Source organism: Arachis hypogaea, chromosome 16 (genome assembly GCF_003086295.3).
Source record: "Arachis hypogaea cultivar Tifrunner chromosome 16, arahy.Tifrunner.gnm2.J5K5, whole genome shotgun sequence".
NCBI classification, from domain to species: domain Eukaryota; kingdom Viridiplantae; phylum Streptophyta; class Magnoliopsida; order Fabales; family Fabaceae; genus Arachis; species Arachis hypogaea.
In genome coordinates, this window is record NC_092051.1 from 103932791 (window position 1) to 103951754 (window position 18964).

General features: G+C 40.1%; 1 protein-coding gene and 2 non-coding genes across 3 annotated transcripts; 2 read left to right on the plus strand and 1 right to left on the minus strand.

Annotated features, from left to right (window-relative positions):
• Nucleotides 1-596: 596 nt before the first annotated feature.
• Nucleotides 597-704, minus strand: LOC112761956 (small nucleolar RNA R71). The gene has a single exon (XR_003182322.1). It is a non-coding gene; the product is annotated as a small nucleolar RNA R71 (small nucleolar RNA).
• Nucleotides 705-6882: 6178 nt separating this feature from the next.
• Nucleotides 6883-7797, plus strand: LOC112757302 (uncharacterized). The gene has a single exon (XM_029293850.1). It carries the CDS (start codon nucleotides 6883-6885, stop codon nucleotides 7795-7797), a length of 915 nt encoding a protein of 304 aa, XP_029149683.1.
• An 8777-nt stretch (nucleotides 7798-16574) lies between these two features.
• Nucleotides 16575-16681, plus strand: LOC112761541 (small nucleolar RNA R71). Its single transcript, XR_003181932.1, has one exon. It is a non-coding gene; the product is annotated as a small nucleolar RNA R71 (small nucleolar RNA).
• The last annotated feature ends 2283 nt before the right edge of the window (nucleotides 16682-18964 follow it).

The following is an 18964-nucleotide window of genomic DNA, read 5'->3' on the forward strand; positions in this document are numbered from 1 at the left end:
TAGCCATTCCGTCTTTCTTCAACCTTCTTCAAAACTCTTTTCACCTATCATCAATCAATCAAAACAATCAAAGCTATGCCCCAAATCATGAGATTGTGTTTCTTTCATAATATATGACAATTATAGCACAAAATCTCATGAAAGTGCATTAATTCATCCATGGTTGATTGAATCAAAGGAAACATGGAAATCTACCCAATTGGCTTGCTTATGGCTTAAGAAAGTGCATAAAATCAATTGAAAACAAAAGAAAAAGAATAGTGAAAATAGGCTAAGATGACTTGTCATCACCTACCATTGGAGCAAACAACTTTGAGCTGAAACCTCAATTAGTTTCTCTGATGCAGCAGAACTGCAAGTTTCATGGACTTCCATCTGAAGATCCTTTTCAGTTCTTAACTGAATTCTTGCAGATATGTGATACTGTTAAGACTAATGGAGTAGATCCTGAAGTCTACAGGCTCATGCTTTTCCCTTTTGCTGTAAGAGACAGAGCTAGAGTGTGGTTGGACTCTCAACCCAAAGATAGTCTAAACTCTTGGGATAAGCTAGTCACGGCTTTCTTAGCCAAGTTCTTTCCTCCTCAAAAGCAGAGTAAGCTTAGAATGGATGTTCAAACCTTCAGACAGAAAGAAGGTTAATCCCTCTATGAAGCTTGGGAGAGATATAAGCAACTGACCAAAAAGTGTCCTTCTGACATGCTTTCAGAATGGACCATCCTGGATATATTCTATGATGGTCTGTCTGAATTAGCTAAGATGTCATTGGATACTTCTGCAGATGGATCCATTCACCTAAAAAAAATGCCTGCAGAAGCTCAAGAACTCATTGACATGGTTGCTAATAACCAGTTCATGTACACTTTTGAGAGGAATCCTGTGAGTAATGGGACGCCTCAGAGGAAGGGAGTTCTTGAAATTGATACTCTGAATGCCATATTGGCTCAGAATAAACTATTGAATCAGCAAGTCAATATGATTTCTCAGAGTGTGAATGGAATGCAAGCTGCATCCAACAGTACTCAAGAGGCATCTTCTGAGGAAGAAGCTTATGATCCTGAGAACCACACAATAGTAGAGGTAAATTATATGGGTGAACCTTATGGAAACACCTATAACCCCTCATGGAGAAATCACCCAAATTTCTCATGGAAGGATCAACAAAAGCCTCAACAAGGCTTTACTAATGGTGGAAGAAACAGGTTTAACAATAGTAAACTTTTTCCATCATCTTCTCAGCGACAGACAGAGAACTCTGAACAAAATACCTCTAATTTAGCAAACTTAGTCTCTGATCTGTCCAAGGCCACTGTAAGTTTTATGAGTTAAACAAAGTCCTCCATAAGAAATTTGGAGGCACAAGCGGAGCAGCTGAGTAAGAAAATCACTGAAACACCTCCTAGTACTCTCCCAAGCAATACAGAAGAGAATCCAAAGAGAGAGTGCAAGGCCATCGATATAACCAATATGGACGAACCTACAAGGGAGGAAGAGGACGTGAATCCCAGTGAGGAAGACCTCCTGGGACGTCCAGTGGTCAACAAGGAGTTTCTCTTTGAGGAACCAAAGGACTCTGAGGCTCATCTAGAGACCATAGAGATTCCATTGAACCTCCCTATGCCCTTCATGAGCTCTGATGAGTATTCTTCTTCTGAAGAGAATGAGGATGTTACTGAAGAGCAAGTTGCCAAGTACCTTGGTGCAATCATGAAGCTGAATTCCAAATTATTTGGTAATGAGACTTGGGAAGATGAACCTCCCCTGTTCACCAATGAACTAAATGCATTGGATCAACTGAGATTGTCTCAGAAGAAACAGGATCCTGGAAAGTTCTTAATACCTTGTACCATAGGCACCATGACTTTTGAGAAGGCTCTATGTGACCTTGGGTCAGGGATAAACCTCATACCCCTCTCTATAATGGAGAAATTGGGAATCTTTGAGGTGCAAGCTGCCAGAATCTCACTAGAGATGGCAGACAACTCAAGAAAACAGGCTTATGGACAAGTAGAGGACGTGTTAGTAAAGGTTGAAGGCCTTTACATCCCTACTGATTTCATAATCCTAGACACTGGGAAGGATGAGGATGAATCCATCATCCTTGGAAGACCCTTCCTATCCACAGCAAAAGCTGTGATTGATGTGGACAAAGGAGAGTTGGTCCTTCAACTGAATGAGGACTACCTTGTGTTTAAAACTCAAGGTCCTCCTTCTGTAACCATGGAGAGGAAGCATGAAAAGCTTCTCTCACTGCAGAGTCAACTAAAGCCCCCACAGTCAAACTCTAAGTTTGGTGTTGGGAGGCCACAACCAAACTCTAAGTTTGGTGTTGAACTCCCATATCCAAACTCTAAGTTTGGTGTTGGGAGTCTATAAAATTGACCTAATCACCTGTGTGGCTCCATGAGAGCCCACTGTCAAGCTATTGACATTAAAGAAGCGCTTGTTGGGAGGCAACCCAATTTTTATTTATCTAATTTTATTTTCATTCTTATTGTTCTTTTATATTTTATTAGGTTCATGATCATGTGGAGTCACAAAATAAATAGAAAAATTAAAAACAGAATCAAAAACAGCAGAAGAAAAATCACACCCTGGAGGAAGGGCTTACTGGCGTTTAAACGCCAGTAAAGAGCATCTGGCTGGCGTTCAACTACAGAACAGAGCATGGAGCTGGCGCTGAACGCCAGAAACAAGCATGAAGCTGGCGTTCAACGCCAGAAATATGCTGCATATGGGCGTTGAACGCCCAAAACAAGCATCACTTCAGCGTCTAAACGCCAGAAATGCATGCAAAGGCATTTTACATGCCTAATTGGTGCAGGGATGTAAATCCTTGACACCTCAGGATCTGTGGACTCCACAGAATCCCCACATACCTCCACTCACCTTCCCTCCTCATAATTCTATATCACCCTCTCTCTCTCCATTCACAGTCATCCCTTCTGTTTTCCATTCACCACTCACATCCATACACCCCACCTACCTTCAAAATTCAAAATCTCTTTCCCACCCAAGCCCACCCATATAGCCGAATACACACATCCCTCCATCTCCTCCATATCTTCTTCTTCTTCTACTATTCTTTCTTCTTTTGCTTGAGGGCGAGCAACATTCTAAGTTTGGTCTGGTAAAAGCATAGCTTTTTTTGTTTTTCCATAACTATTGATGGCACCTAAGGCCAGAGAAACCTATAGAAAGAGAAAAGGGAAGACAAAAGCTTTCACCTCTGAGTCATAGGAGATGGAGAGATTCATCTCAAGGGTCTATAGCTCAGTGGTAGAACATTTGACTGCAAATCAAGAGATCCCTGAGATACCTCAGGGGATACATTTTCCTCCACACAATTATTGGGAGCAACTAAGGGTGGAACATCAAGAGCACTCCATCATCCTTCATGAAATTAAAGAAGATCAAGGAGCAATGAGGGAGGAGCAACAAAGACAAGGAAGAGACATAGAAGAGCTCAAGGACATCATTGGAAAACGCCCCCATCACTAAGGTGGATTCATTCCTTGTTCTAAAATTTTCTGTTTTTCATTTTTATGTTAAATGTTTATCTATATTTGTGTCTTATTACATGATCATTAGTATTCAAGTGTCTATGCCTTAAAGTAGTGAATATGAATCCATCACCTCTCTTAAATGAAAAATGTTTTAAAAACAAAAGAACAAGAAGTACATGGTTTTGAATTCATCCATGAAACTAGCTTAATTATTTTGATGTGGTGAAAATACTTTTTGTTTTCTGAATGAATGCTTGAACAGTGCATATGTCTTTTGAAGTGTTATTTAAGAATGTTAAATATGTTGGCTCTTGAAAGAATGATGATAAGGAGAAATGTTATTTGATAATCTAAAAAATCATAAAAATGATTCTTGAAGCAAGAAAAAGCAGTGAATACAAAAAGCTTGCAGAAAAAAAAAGAAGAAAAATGGCAAAAAAAATAGAAAAAGAAAAGGCAAGTAGAAAAAGCCAAAAGCTCTTAAAACCAAAAGGCAAGAGCAAAAAGCCAATAACCCTTAAAACCAAAAGGCAAGGGTAAATAAAAAGGATCCCAAGGCTTTGAGCATCAGTGGATAGGAGGGCCTAAAGGAATAAAATCCTGGCCTAAGCGGCTAAACCAAGCTGTCCCTAACCATGTGCTTGTGGCGTGAAGGTGTCAAGTGAAAATTTGAGACTGAGCGGTTAAAGTCAAGGTCCAAAGCAAAAACAGAGTGTGCTTAAGAACCCTGGACACCTCTAATTGGGGACTTAAGCAAAGCTGAGTCACAATCTGAAAAGGTTCACCCAGTTATGTATCCGGTGGTAATTTATGTATCCGGTGGTAATACTGGAAAACAAAGTGCTTAGGGCCACGGCCAAGACTCATAAAGTAGTTGTGTTCAAGAATCAACATACTGAACTAGGAAAATCAATAACACTATCTGAACTCTGAGTTCCTATAGATGCCAATCATTCTGAACTTCAATGGATAAAGTGAGATGCCAAAACTATTCAAGAGGCAAAAAGCTACAAGTCCCGCTCATCTGATTGGAGCTATGTTTCATCGATAGTTTGGAATTTATAGTATATTCTCTTCTTTTTATCCTATTTGATTTTTAGTCGCTTGGGGACAAGCAACAATTTAAGTTTGGTGTTGTGATGAGCGGATAATTTATACGCTTTTTGGAATTGTTTTTAGTATGTTTTTAGTAGGATCTAGTTACTTTTAGGGATGTTTTTATTAGTTTTTATGTTAAATTCACATTTCTGGACTTTACTATGAGTTTGTGTGTTTTTCTGTGATTTCAGGTATTTTCTGGCTGAAATTGAGGGACTTGAGCAAATATCAGATTCAGAGGTTGAAGAAGGACTGCTGATGCTGTTGGATTCTGACCTCCCTGCACTCAAAGTGGATTTTCTAGAGCTACAGAACTCCAAATGGCGCGCTCTTAATGGCGTTGGAAAGTAGACATCCAGGGCTTTCCAGAAATATATAATAGTTCATACTTTGCACAAGTTTAGATGACGCAAAAGGGCGTTGAACGCCAGTTCTATGCTGCAGTCTGGAGTTAAACGCCAGAAACACGTCACAAACCAAACTTGAACGCCAAAAACACGTTACAACTTGGCGTTCAACTCCAAAAGAAGCCTCTGCATGTGTAAACTTCAAGCTCAGCCCAAGCACACACCAAGTGGGCCCCGGAAGTGGATTTATGCATCAATTACTTACTTCTGTAAACCCTAGTAGCTAGTCTAGTATATATAGAACTTTTTATCATTGTATTCAAAGTCTTGGTTACTCCGGTTCCCCTCTGGGGCCGAGACCAATGAACTCCATTATCACTTATGTATTTTCAACGGTAGAGTTTCTGCACTCCATAGACTAAGGTGTGGAGCTCTGCTGTTCCTCATGATTTAATGCAAAGTACTACTATTTATATTCAATTCAACTTATTCCGCTTCTAAGATATCCATTCGCACCCAAGAACATGATGAATGTGATGATTATGTGACGCTCATCATCATTCTCACTTATGAACGTGTGCCTGACAAACACTTCCGTTCTACATGCAAACAAGCTAGAATGAGTATCTCTTAGATATCTAATACAGAGGACCGAGTCCGAGATATTAGAATCTTCGTGGTATAAGTTAGAACCCATGGATGGCCATTCCTGAGATCCGGAAAGTCTAAACCTTGTCTGTGGTATTCCGAGTAGGATCTGGGAAGGGATGGTTGTGACGAACTTCAAACTCGCGAGTGCTGGGCGTAGTGACAGATGCAAAAGGAGGGTGAATCCTATTCCAGTATGATCGAGAACCTCCAGATGATTAGCCGTGCCGTGACAGAGCATTTGGACCTTTTTCACAGAGAGGATGGGATGTCGCCATTGACAACGGTGATGCCTTACAGAAAGCTTGCCATGGAAAGGAGTAGGACTGGTTGGATGAAGACAGCAAGAAAGCAGAGGTTCAGAGGAACGAAAGCATCTCTATACGCTTATCTGAAATTCTCACCAATGAATTACATAAGTATTTCTATCTTTGATATCCGCCTGACTGAGATTTACAAGATAACCATAGCTTGCTTCATACCAACAATCTCCGTGGGATCGACCCTTACTCACGTAAGGTTTTATTACTTGGATGACCTAGTGCACTTGCTGGTTAGTTGTATCGAAGTTGTGACAAATTATGAATTAAGATTAGAGCACCAAGTTTTTGGAGCCATTACCAGGGATCACAATTTTGTGCACCAGTAATATTACCTCATTGACTTAGATGGCATTTATAGGCAGGCTTATAGCAATTCTGTCTCATCATCAGGTGTGCATCAGCACCGCAAGAGCTTAGAACGGATTGGGATATTAGTTGTTCTTATTTTTGTTGGAACTTGGAAATTTATTTAAATGACATATGTATATCAATTTTGTATTTATAATTTTTAATTTGTGTAGAATTGTGAACTTTTTTATTAATTAATTAACTTAGATTTATAATTTTATCTTATTAGTAATGGAGAAGTATTTCAAAAGAACCTCGTCATTGGAGATTGGATCTCAAAATAATTCATCGACCTCTTCTAATAAAAGGAGGTTTTTAGAATTCGAAGTAGAGAGTCTTATAGTAGATCCAGGACAACGACCAAAGATTTCAAGTTATCACCCAAATGACAGAGACAAAGTTAGATGTGCATATTTGCAAAAAGGTCCTTGTCAACCAAGGACTCATGATTTTCCACAAACTACTTATGGTTCTTCTTTTCGAAGATTTAATCCTAATTGGTTTGATGACTATGGCAACTGGTTAGAGTATAGTATATCAAAAGATGTTGTTTTTTGTCTTTGTTGTTATCTTATGAAACCCGAGACTGAAGGTGATGATGCTTTTGTAACTAATGGCTTTTCAAATTGGAAAAAAGGAGAGACTACAAATTCATGTTAGGATTCATGATAGCGCTCATAATCAGGCTTGGAGAAAATGTGAAGCACTTATGAGACCAAAACAACACATCACTGCTGCTATTGAAAAACAATCTGAGCAAGCTAAAAAGAATTATCAAATTCACTTGATAGCAACAATTGATTGTATTAGATTTCTTTTGCGACAAGGATTGGCCTTTCGTGGTAATGATGAGACGGGTGATTCTGTTAACCAAGGAAATTTTTTGGAACTTCTAAATTTTCTTGCGCAACATAATGAAGAGATTGATCGTGCTTTCAAAAATGCTCGTGGAAATCTTAAACTAATAGTACCCTCAATCCAAAAAGACATTGTAAGAGCTGCTACAAGGGAAACGACAAAAGTCATTGTTGATGATCTTGGTGATGAATTATTTGCTGTATTGGTTGATGAAGCCTGCGACATTTCCATTAAGGAGCAAATGTCAGTTTGCTTAAGGTATGTGAACAAAGAAGGACAAGTTAGGGAGCATTTTCTTGGTCTTGTTCATGTTTCTAATACTAATGCTTTATCTCTAAAATTAGCATTGGAGTCATTATTAGAAACATATAATTTAAGTTTATCAAGAGTACGTGGACAAGGATATGATGGTGCAAGTAACATGCAAGGAGAATTTAATGGTTTGAAAACTTTGATATTGAAAGAAAATTCTTATGCTTTCTATGTACATTGCTTTGCCCACCAACTTCAGTTAGCTCTTGTAACGGTTGCAAAAAAACAAGTTGAAATTGCTTTGCTTTTTAATTTGTTAACCAATTTGTGCAATGTTGTTGGAGCTTCGTGTAAACAAAGAGATATGCTTCGTGATAGTCAGATGACTAAGACAATTGAAGCATTAAATGATGCATGAAAAACTTGTCTCATAACCACTTTCCTTCGGCAAGTGTACCGAATTTGTCGTCAAGTAAAAACTCACAATAGAGTGAGGTCGAATCCCACAAGGATTGATTGATCAAGCAACTTTAATTAGAGGAATGTTCTAGTTGAGTGAATCAGAAATTGAGTTGAGAAGTGCAGAAAATTAAATGGCGGGAAAGTAAATGGCAGAAAGTAAATTGCAGAATCTTAAATGGGAATGGGAGAATTGCTCATAAATGTAAATGACAGAAAATAAAGAGAATGGGTAAGATCAGAAATGGGGAGTTCATTGGGCTTAGGAGATGTTGCATTCTTCGGATCAATCTCATTTTCATCTCTTCCTCAATCAATGCACTCATTGATCTCCTTGGCAATCTTAAGTGATTGAATTACAATTTCTTGTAATTCAATCTCTCAAATCTTGATCAATAGCCAATTCCTTGGTCAATTTCTCATGAGAAGAGATGAAGTATGGTCACTGATTATACCACATGCATTTCCCAAATCAAGTGTTGAGAGGATTATAGTCACATATCCATCCAAACCCAATTTGGTCTAGCATGAGAAAGCATTTCTAGCTTGATCTCTTCATTCCTCTTTCAAGGTTCAGAAGAGATCCAAGTATGAATAGCTTCTTTTCCAAGATAACTACCCAATTGGATGAAGATCGAAAGCTTTCAAGTAAAATCAAGAGAAAAGATAGAAGAAGAATAATGAAAACTAGTATTGATCCATCAAATTACAACAGAGCTCCCTAACCCAATGAAAGGGGTTTAGTTGTTCATAGCTCTGGAAAATGAAAACAAAGATGGAGAATACATCATGAAAACTAGAAGTTCCGAGAAAGTAAATACAGAGAGTAGTTCTATGCCAAGAGGCTCCCTATAATTTTCAACTCCCCAAATAATTCAAAGCTACTCCTATATATACTACTCTTCTGTTCTTCTAGTTGATTCTTCAAGTCTTGGACCTTTGGATCTTGAGTTTGAAGCAGTTCTCTTCTTCATTGGGCTTAGCTTTTACTTGCAGAGAGAAAGTATGAAGTGGGTAGGGACTTTGGCTCAGGAAGTTAGTGGTGTTAACGTTCAGTGAAAATATGGGTTCGAGAACGTTGGTGATAATCACCTTTTTCACTAACGTTCCTCACCAAAGTTAAAAGCCACGTCAACCTCAACGTTAGTGGCACAAACGTTGCCACTAATGTTTCCACTATATCCTTCGCACACGTTATTGGGACTCAACTTTCCCAATAACGTTGAGAAGCCTCCCCCTTCCCTACGTTAGAGTCCACGTTGACTTAGTTAACGTGGCTCTTTTAACGTAGGCTTGCCATCCTTCGAGAATATTAGTGACACTTACCATTGTCACTAACGTTCCAAATTGTCCCTATTTTCCACGTTAGAGTCCACGTTAACTAGGTTAACGTGGCTTCTAACGTGGCCTTGCTAGCCATCTCCAACGTTAGTGACAAAGTTGAGTGTCACTAACGTTGGCTCATCATTCCCTTATCCACGTTAGCTTCCACGTTAACTAAGTTAACGTGGGAGTTAACGTGGCTCATGGTGGCATGTGTGGCTCCTTCCAACGTTAGTGACAATGTTGGGTGTCACTAACGTTGGCGATCACCTTCCTTCTTCACGTTAGCTTCCACGTTAACTAGGTTAACGTGGGAGTCAACGTGGCTTATTGGGGGCTTGTGTGCTTCCAACGTTAGTGACAATGTTGGGTGTCACTAACGTTGTCGACCACTTTGCTTCTTCACGTTAGCTTCCACGTTAACTAGGTTAACGTGGGAGGTAACGTGGCTTAATGTGCTTTGGCCAACGTTAGTGACAATGTTGAGTGTCACTAACGTTGGCTTCCTCCCTTTCTTCTTAACGTTAGAGGCCACGTTAACTAAGTTAACGTGGACTCTAACGTGGCCACTCATGATTTTGGTCCAACGTTAGTGATAATGTTAAGTGTCACTAACGTTGGCTCCATTTCTTTACTTCCACGTTAGAGTTCACGTTAACTTAGTTAACGTGACTCTTAATGTGGGCAATGATGGCTTCGAGAACGTTATTGGCAATCACTTTTCTCATTAACTTTGCAAGTTACTCCCATTCCACGTTAGTGTTAACGTTAGTGTAACTAACGTAGCCACTAATGTGGTTCTTCTTTGCTTCCCTTGTCCTGAAATCAAACAATAAAGTGCATCAAAGTTCTAGTTCAAGTCATGGGAAATGAAACATCCAATTTGTCCTTAAATTCATGTAAAATCTTCATGAAATCATGTAAAGTGCACAATGTATGCTTGAATCAAGATGTAAGTGAATATCTACCGAAAACTAGCTTATTTCCTAAGGAAATGCATGAAACTACCCTAAAAACCGTAAAGAAAAGGTCAGTGAAACTGGCAAAAATGCCCTGGCATCACAACACCAAACTTAAAGCTTGCTTGTCCCTAAGCAAGTACTGGAACCAGAGAATGATGAATGGAATGCCAAGAGGAATGAGTCATTCTTGTGGAAGTCATGCCCCTGGATTTATGGTGGTTTCATGCATAGCAACTTAGGTTCTTTCCTGGCTTTCAGACATTTATCTTGTCCTAGAACACTCACTTTGATTGCATCCCATGAGACTTTTATTCATTGATCCTTTTGTTGTTACTTCAGGGCTTATTTGTGTTCTTAGGCTAAGTGTTCTGCAAGGGGGCAACTCTTTAAAATAAGCTTTCAGCCAACACTCCCGAACCAGTTGGTTCAAGGTGCTAGGTGTTGAAGCACCCCTAGGGACTTACTTGCTCAAGTCTATCCCCCATACATACACACCACAGGCACATAGTGTATGTATTTTCTTTTCTTGAGACCTTGGTGTCCAGCACCTCTTTGGGTTACTAAATGCTCTGTAGTGAGGGTTACTCTTGATAGTGGACTTTCAGCTGATAATCCCGGGTTAGTTAACCCAAGTTACCAAGTGATAAGGCACCCCTAAGAGCTTATTCATCCAAGTAGATCTCTCACCCATGAACACCACAGACACATGTCTCAAGATTAAAACCATTGGTGCCTAGCCTTATTGCTTACCATTTTTCTTTTATTCCTCAACTTTTATTGTTCTTTCCCTTTTTCTTATTAGGATCTTCTTATTTATCTAGTCTCATGGGGTGTGTCTCAAGCATAGTATTCATGACAGATATTTGTCTTCCCACCTTATGGTTGAACCAACTTAGCTATCTTATGACTATACCATAAACTCAGGAACTTACTCCATAGTATGAACTCTTCTCTGGTCTTTAAAAACACTCATTCTCTTTTCATTTGATTCAAAAGGGACAAGCATACAAATAAGTAAAGTAAGGATGCAGTGACATAGAGACTAGCACACAGAGATCTTCTCGGAAAGAAACTTTAAAGATAGAATTTAAAAGAAAAATTCAAACTACGAGTAACTATTAATCAAAAGTGCATCCGGAATTCCAATTTTCAACAATTCTGAGTACAATGGTATTAAGTAACAATACAACCTTTGGGTGATAATTTCTAGTTGCCCTCTTTCTTTGTCACCATCCTAATCCTTGCTACCTCACTTCCTTGGGTGGAAGTGCACCATTCCCTCATAAGATTCCTGTAAAGTCATTTGAAGTTGCTTGTTTCCAAAGCACTTGAGAAATAGTTAGCTTGCATGTATGCTTGTGATTTCTGAACTTAATTTGGTGTGTGAACACCAAACTTAGTTCCGTGCCTAATACCAAACTTTGCATATATGCTGAGAACCTCGTATCTTGTTGTCAACAAAACAGTTATTAACTAAAGTCTAGCTACATCCAAGTGGTTTTCCTTGATTGGTTGGAGCTAGCAATGTGTTTTGGGAGTGGAGTGTAATTCTAACTACTGTCCTTTGGTGGAACACCAAACTTAGAATTACACTATCACTCTTGGATTGTTCTGGTGTGGAACACCAAACTTAGCTCCTTACAATACAGGGGAAACAACTTGTGATCTTTATTGAAATAAAGGTGAAAAGGAAAATACCAGAGGTTGGGTTGCCTCCCAACAAAGCGCTTCTTTATCGTCACTAGCTTGACGATTCCTCCTTTACTTGAGATGATAGTTTACTCTGGGATTTTCCCCCATGTTGCCCAGGTAATGCTTGAGTCTTTGTCCATTAACTGTAAAAGTCCTCTCTGAACCTTCATCCATGACTTCGATGTGTCCATATGGCGAGACTTTTGTGGCAAGAAAAGGTCCGGACCACCTTGATTTGAGTTTTTCTGGGAACAGTCTCAATTTGAAATTGTAGAGAAGTACTCGCTGCCCCCTTTCGAAACTTCTGGGTGCAAGACGCAGGTCATGTTTTCTCTTTGCCTTCTCTTTGTACATCTTGGTATTTTCATAGGCTTGTGACCTGAATTCCTCCATCTCTTGCAGCTGTAAGATCCTCTTTGCACCAGCGGCAATGCTGTCGAAGTTTAGTATCTTGATAGCCCAGAGAGCTTTGTGTTCCAGCTCCAGTGGTAAATGACAAGCCTTTCCATACACCAGTTGATATGGGGACAATCCAAGTGGTGTTTTGAATGCTGTTCTGTATACCCAAAGAGCATCATCCAGCTTTTTCGACCAATCCTTTCTTGATGCACCCACAGTCTTTTCCAGAATCCTCTTTAGCTCTCTGTTGGATATCTCAGTTTGTCCACTTGTTTGGGGATGGTATGGTGTAGCTACCTTATGTTTTACCCCATATCGTAGGAGAAGAGCTTCTAGTGGTTTGTTACAAAAATGGCTCCCTCCATCACTGATGAGTGCTCGTGGGACTCTAAACCAGCTAAAGATATTCTTCCTGAGGAAGTTCATGACCACCTTGTTATCATTTGTTGGGGTTGCAATAGCCTCTACCCACTTGGAGACAGAATCTACTACCACCAATATGTAATTGTTTGAGGTTGGGAATGGTCCCATGAAATCAATTCCCCACACATCAAACAGTTCCAGTTCCAAGATGAAATTCTGTGGCATCTCATTTCTTTTAGGCAAGTTTCCAGATCTTTGGCATTCATTGCAGCTCCTTACCAGTTCTTTTGCATCTTTGAAAAGGGTGGGCCAAAAGAATCCGCTTTGTAACACCTTTGCTGCAGTTCTGTCTCCTCCAAAGTGGCCTCCATAACATGAGCCATGGTAGTTCTATAGGACCTCTCGTCCTTCTTCTTCCGAAACACATCTTCTAAGGATCCCATCTGAACACTTCTTGAAGAGATATGGCTCATCCCAGACAAAGTACTTTGCATCATTCATGAGCTTCCTTTTTTGATGTTTATTGATCTCTGGAGGTAATGCTCCAGATGCCTTGAAGTTGGCAATGTCTGCGAACCATGGTGCTTTGTGAACTGTCATCAACTGCTCATCAGGGAAGAGCTCGTTCACACTTGTATCATGTGCTCCACCTTTATCATGAGGGATCCTAGATAGGTGATCTTCTACCTTGTTTTCCACTCCTTTCTTGTCTCTGATTTCAATATTAAATTTCTGCAACAATAAGATCTATCTAATTAGTCTTGGTTTTGATTCTTGCTTGGCAAACAAATATTTAAGTGCTGTGTGATCTGTAAAAATAATCACTTTCGCACCAATGAGGTATGATCTAAACTTGTCAAATGCAAAAACTATTGCTAGCAACTCCTTTTCAGTAGTGGTATAATTTCTTTGAGTATCATTAAGGACTTTGCTAGCATAGTATATCACATGGACTAAGTTATCTCTCCTCTGTCCTAGCACTACCCCGATTGCAAAATCAGATGCATCACACATTAATTCAAAAGGTAGGCTCCAATCAGGTGGGAAAATGATAGAAGCAGAGGACAACCTCATTTTCAAATTTTCAAATGCTAACATGCATGTTTCATCAAAGATAAATGGTGCATCAGATACAAGGAGATTGCTTAAGGGCTTGGCTATTTTTGAAAAATCTTTAATAAACCTTTTGTAAAAACCCGCATGCCCTAAAAAGCTCCTAATTGCCTTCACATCACTGGGTGGAGGCAGTTTTTCAATAAGCTCTACTTTAGCTCTGTCAACCTCAATGCCTTGGTTAGAAACTTTGTGACCAAGGACTATTCCTCCTGTCACCATAAAGTGACATTTTTCCCAGTTCAAAACCAAATTGGTCTCTTGACACCTTTTCAATACCAAGGCGAGGTGATGTAGGCAACTAGGAAAGGAATCTCCGAAATCCGAGAAATCATCCATAAAAACTTCAATGAATTTTTCTATCATATCTGAAAAGATAGAAAGCATGCAGCGTTGGAAAGTTGCAGGTGCATTATATAGCCCAAATGGCATGCGCCTATAGGCAAACACTCCATATGGGCAAGTGAATGAGGTTTTCTCTTGGTCTCTGGGAACAACCACTATTTGGTTATATCCTGAATAATCGTCGAGAAAACAATAAGATGCGTGTCCTGCAAGCATCTCCAACATCTGATCCTTGAATGAGAAGGGGAAATGATCCTTTCGTGTAGCCTCATTGAGTTTCCGATAGTCTATGCACATCCGCCATCCTGTGACGGTCCTTGTAGGAATTAGTTCGTTCTTCTCATTGGGAACTACAGTGATTCCTCCCTTTTTAGGCACGACATGTACAGGGCTGACCTAGGGGCTGTCTGAGATCGGGTATATTACCCCTCCCTGCCATAAATTCATAACTTCCTTCTGTACCACTTCCTTCATGATTGGGTTCAACCTCCTTTGGGATTGAATGGATGGTTTGGCATCTTCTTTCAGCAGTATCTTGTGCATACATATGGCCGAACTTATCCCCTTCAAGTCAGCAAGAGTCCAACCAATAGCATCTTTGTGGTTTCGCAGTACTTTGAGCAGTTCATCCTCTTGATCTTGGCTGAGGCATGAGCTTATAATTACTGGGTAATTTTCATCTTCTCCTAAGTACGCATATTTGAGGGAGGATGGCAATGCTTTGAGTTCAAGTTTGGGTGCTTCTGACTTTTCGTTCTCCTCCTTTGGTGCACCTTGTATTTGACTTTCTGCTGTTGCAACCTCTTCACTAAACGTAGACTCCTCCTCTATTATACCTTCAGGTTCTTCTTCTTCAAAACCTTCTTGTACTGTGTCTTCAAGTGACTCCAACCTCATACACTCTCCCATTTGCTCTGGTGGGTAACTCATGGCCTTGAACACATTGATCGTCATCTTTTCATTGTGTAATCTCAGGGTAAGATCTCCTTTTTGCACATCAATGACAGCTCCAGCAGTGGCCAAGAATGGCCTTCCCAGAATAATGGAAGCCTTGGCTTCTTCTTGCATATCCAGCACTACAAAGTCTGCTGGGAAGATAAAATCTCCCACTTTCACCAGCAAATCTTCTACGACGCCATGCGGGAACTTGAACGATCTGTCTGCCAATTGTAAGGCCATCTTTGTTGGTTTATCTTCCTCAATCTTCATCTTTCTCATCATGGCTACTGACATCAAATTGATGCTGGCTCCTAAGTCACACAGAGCCTTTTCCACTGTGATTTCTCCTATAATACAAGGGATTTGAAAACTCCCGGGATCCTTCAATTTCTGGGGTAGTTTGTGCTGAATGATAGCACTACATTCTTCGGTTAGTATCACAGTTTCGTTGTTCTTCCAGCTTCTCTTCTTAGTCATGAGCTCCTTCAAAAACTTGGCATAGAGTGGCATTTGTTCTATTGCTTCAGCAAAGGGTATGTTGATTTGTAGTTTCTTGAAGATTTCTAAAAATCTCGAAAACTGATTGTCATCCCCTTTCTTTCTTAATTGCTGAGGGTATGGGACTCTTGGGACGTCTGGCTTCAGCACTCCTTCCCCTTTTTGCAAATTCAAACTGGGAACTCGAGCTTCGTCTTGCTCTTTCTCCTCTTTATTTGAGTCCTCTTTTTGTGGTTTCTGAGGGCTTTCCTTCAGTTCCTTCCCACTCCTAAGGGTGATAGCCTGACACTCCTCCCTTTGTGTTGAGCTAGTCTTGCTGCGAAGGTTGTGGCGGGGAATTTGTTTGAATAAGTAGCCAATTTGTGTCTCAAGTTTCTTGATGGCAGCATCCTGATTCTGCATATTGGATATCACCTCTTCTCGGAATGCTTTACTATCTTGAATCTCCTTGCTTATGCCTTCAAGTAGATTCTCAATCCTTGAGATTCTTTCATCAAGTGATGATAAGTCAGGCTGAGGAGGGTTATTCTGGCCTTGATATGAATGTGGAGAGGTGTTGTCATGGGGGTGTTGATATGGTCTAGATGTGAAGTGTTGAGTGGCTGCATTGTTTGGATTTGGGCATCTTTGATCAGGGCTTTGGACTTGTTGATTTTCCCACCCAAAGTTTAGGTGATTCCTCCATCCAGGGTTGTAGGTCTTGGAGTATGGATCATGGTTTTGCCTTGGTAAATTCCCGATGTAGTTGGCTTGCTCCTGGCTACCCTCTGCTTCTTCATTCACTCCTTCTTGGGCTGTTGATGAAGTGGAGATTGCTGCTACTTGGTTCCTCTCCATCTTCTTGGTGAGGTCAGCCAGCTGCTGGGTAATGAGCTTGTTTTGGGCCAACAGAGCATCTACATTGTTTAGCTCCATTACTCCTCTTGTGTTCCCTCTTTCGGAAGCATAGAAGTAGTCGTTCTCTGCTACTGTTTCAATGACATCGATGGCTTCCTCAATAGTCTTCTTCTTGTTCAAAGATCCTCTAGATGAATGGTCTACGGCCTTCTTTGACTCATAAGAGAGCCCTTCATAGAAAATGTGCAGCTGCACCCATTCATTGAACATATCTGGTGGGCACCTCCTTGTTAGGTCTTTAAACCTCTTCCATGCTTCATATAAAGTCTCACCATCTTGTTGCCTGAAATTTTGGACCTCAGCTCTCAGCCTATTGATTCGTTGAGGAGGGTAAAATCTTGCTAAGAATTTGTTCACCACGTCTTCCCAAGTTGTCAAGCTTTCCCTTGGGAAAGACTCCAGCCACTTGGCTGCCTTATCCCTGAGTGAGAATGGAAATAAGAGCAGTCTATAGGTGTCAGGATGAACACCATTAGACTTCACTGTGTCACATATTCTCAGGAAGGTGGTTAAATGTTGATTTGGGTCCTCTTGGACACTTCCTCCGAACGAACAGTTGTTCTGCACAAGGGTGATGAGCCTGTGGCTTCAGTTCAAAATTGTTGGCATGGATGGTTGGCTTTTGAATGCTACTTCCACAGTTTCCTGGGTTTGGATTGATGTAAGAGCCTAAAACTCTTCTATCCTCCCCAGCATGATTTGCTCGACCTCCTCTGCCATGGTTGTGAGCCTCTTCTTTATGATGGTTTTCCATGTTTTCTTCCATGTTTGGTTCAAAGTATTCCTCAAAGTGTTCCTACTCTTCTTCAGCACCAACTACTCATTTGTCTTTTGCCTCCCTCCTTGGTCTAAGGAAGGTTCTCTCTGGTTCAGAATCAAAGGAAGTTGAAGCCCCGCTTCTTTCTCCCTGTCATACAACCGACAAGTACAAGCAAAGAGAATAGGTGCAGAAAGTATATCTGTCAGAATTACTGTTAGTGTGAGTGATGCAATATATCAAACAGTTAGTGGGTTAGTGCGATGAATGGTAAATATCAAAGAAAAAGTAGGGGGAAGGGAAGAAATTAACTAAAACAGGAAGTAAATAACTCCAACAGAAATTTAAATCAAACAAAAATAAAATGCTCAATCTAGTTATCCTCCAATCTAATCATTGTTGATGCACAATCAATCCCCGGCAACAGCGCCATAAACTTGATGCACGGAAAACTTGTCTCATAACAAATTTCCTTCGGCAAGTGTACCAAATTTATCGTCAAGTAAAAACTCATAATAGAGTGAGGTCGAATCCCACAAGGATTGATTGATCAAGCAACTTTAATTAGAGGAATGTTCTAGTTGAGTGAATCAGAAATTGAGTTGAGAAGTGCAGAAAATTAAATGGCGGGAAAGTAAATGGCAGAAAGTAAATTGCAGAATCTTAAATGGGAATGGGGGAATTGCTCATAAATGTAAATGATAGAAAATAAAGAGAATGGGTAAGATCATAAAGGGGGATTTCATTGGGATTAGGAGATGTTGCATTCTCTGGATCAATCTCATTTTCATCTCTTCCTCAATCAATGCACTCATTGATCTCCTTGGCAATCTTAAGTGATTGAATTACAATTTCTTGTAATTCAATCTCTCAAATCTTGATCAATAGCCAATTCCTTGGTCAGTTGCTCATGAGAAGAGATGAAGTATGGTCACTGATTATACCACATGCATTTCCCAAATCAAGTGTTGAGAGGATTATAGTCACATATCCATCCAAACCCAATTTGGTCCAGCATGAGAAAGCATTTCTAGCTTGATCTCTTCATTCCTCTTTCAAGGTTCAGAAGAGATCCAAGTATGAATAGCTTCTTTTCCAAGATAACTACCCAATTGGATGAAGATCGAAAGCTTTCAAGTAAAATCAAGAGAAAAGATAGAAGAAGAATAATGAAAACTAGTATTGATCCATCAAATTACAACAGAGCTCCCTAACCCAATGAAAGGGGTTTAGTTGTTCATAGCTCTGGAAAATGAAAACAAAGATGGAGAATACATCATGAAAACTAGAAGTGCCGAGAAAGTAAATACAGAGAGTAGTTCTATGCCAAGAGGCTCCCTATAATTTCCAACTCACCAAATAATTCAAAGCTACTCCTATATATACTACTCTTCTGTTCTTCTAGTTGATTCTTCAAGTCTTGGGCCTTTGGATCTTGAGTTTGAAGCAGTTCTCTTCTTCATTGGGCTTAGCTTTTACTTGCAGAGAGAAAGTATGAAGTGTGTAGGAACTTTGGCTCAGGAAGTTAGTGGTGTTAACGTTCAGTAAAAATATGGGTTCGAGAATGTTAGTGATAATCACCTTTTTCACTAACGTTCCTCACCAAAGTTAAAAGCCACGTCAACCTCAACGTGAGTGGCACAAACGTTGCCACTAACGTTTCCACTATGTCCTTCGCACACGTTATTGGGACTCAACTTTCCCAATAACGTTGAGAAGCCTCCCCCTTCCCTACGTTAGAGTCCACGTTGACTTAGTTAACGTGGCTCTTTTAATGTAGGCTTGCCATCCTTCGAGAATGTTAGTGACACTTACCATTGTCACTAACGTTCCAAATT

Bases quoted from the DNA above. Each gene is read 5' to 3' on its own strand.
- LOC112757302 (XM_029293850.1), top strand. From the start codon at position 6,883: ATGGCTTTTCAAATTGGAAAAAAGGAGAGACTACAAATTCATGTTAGG.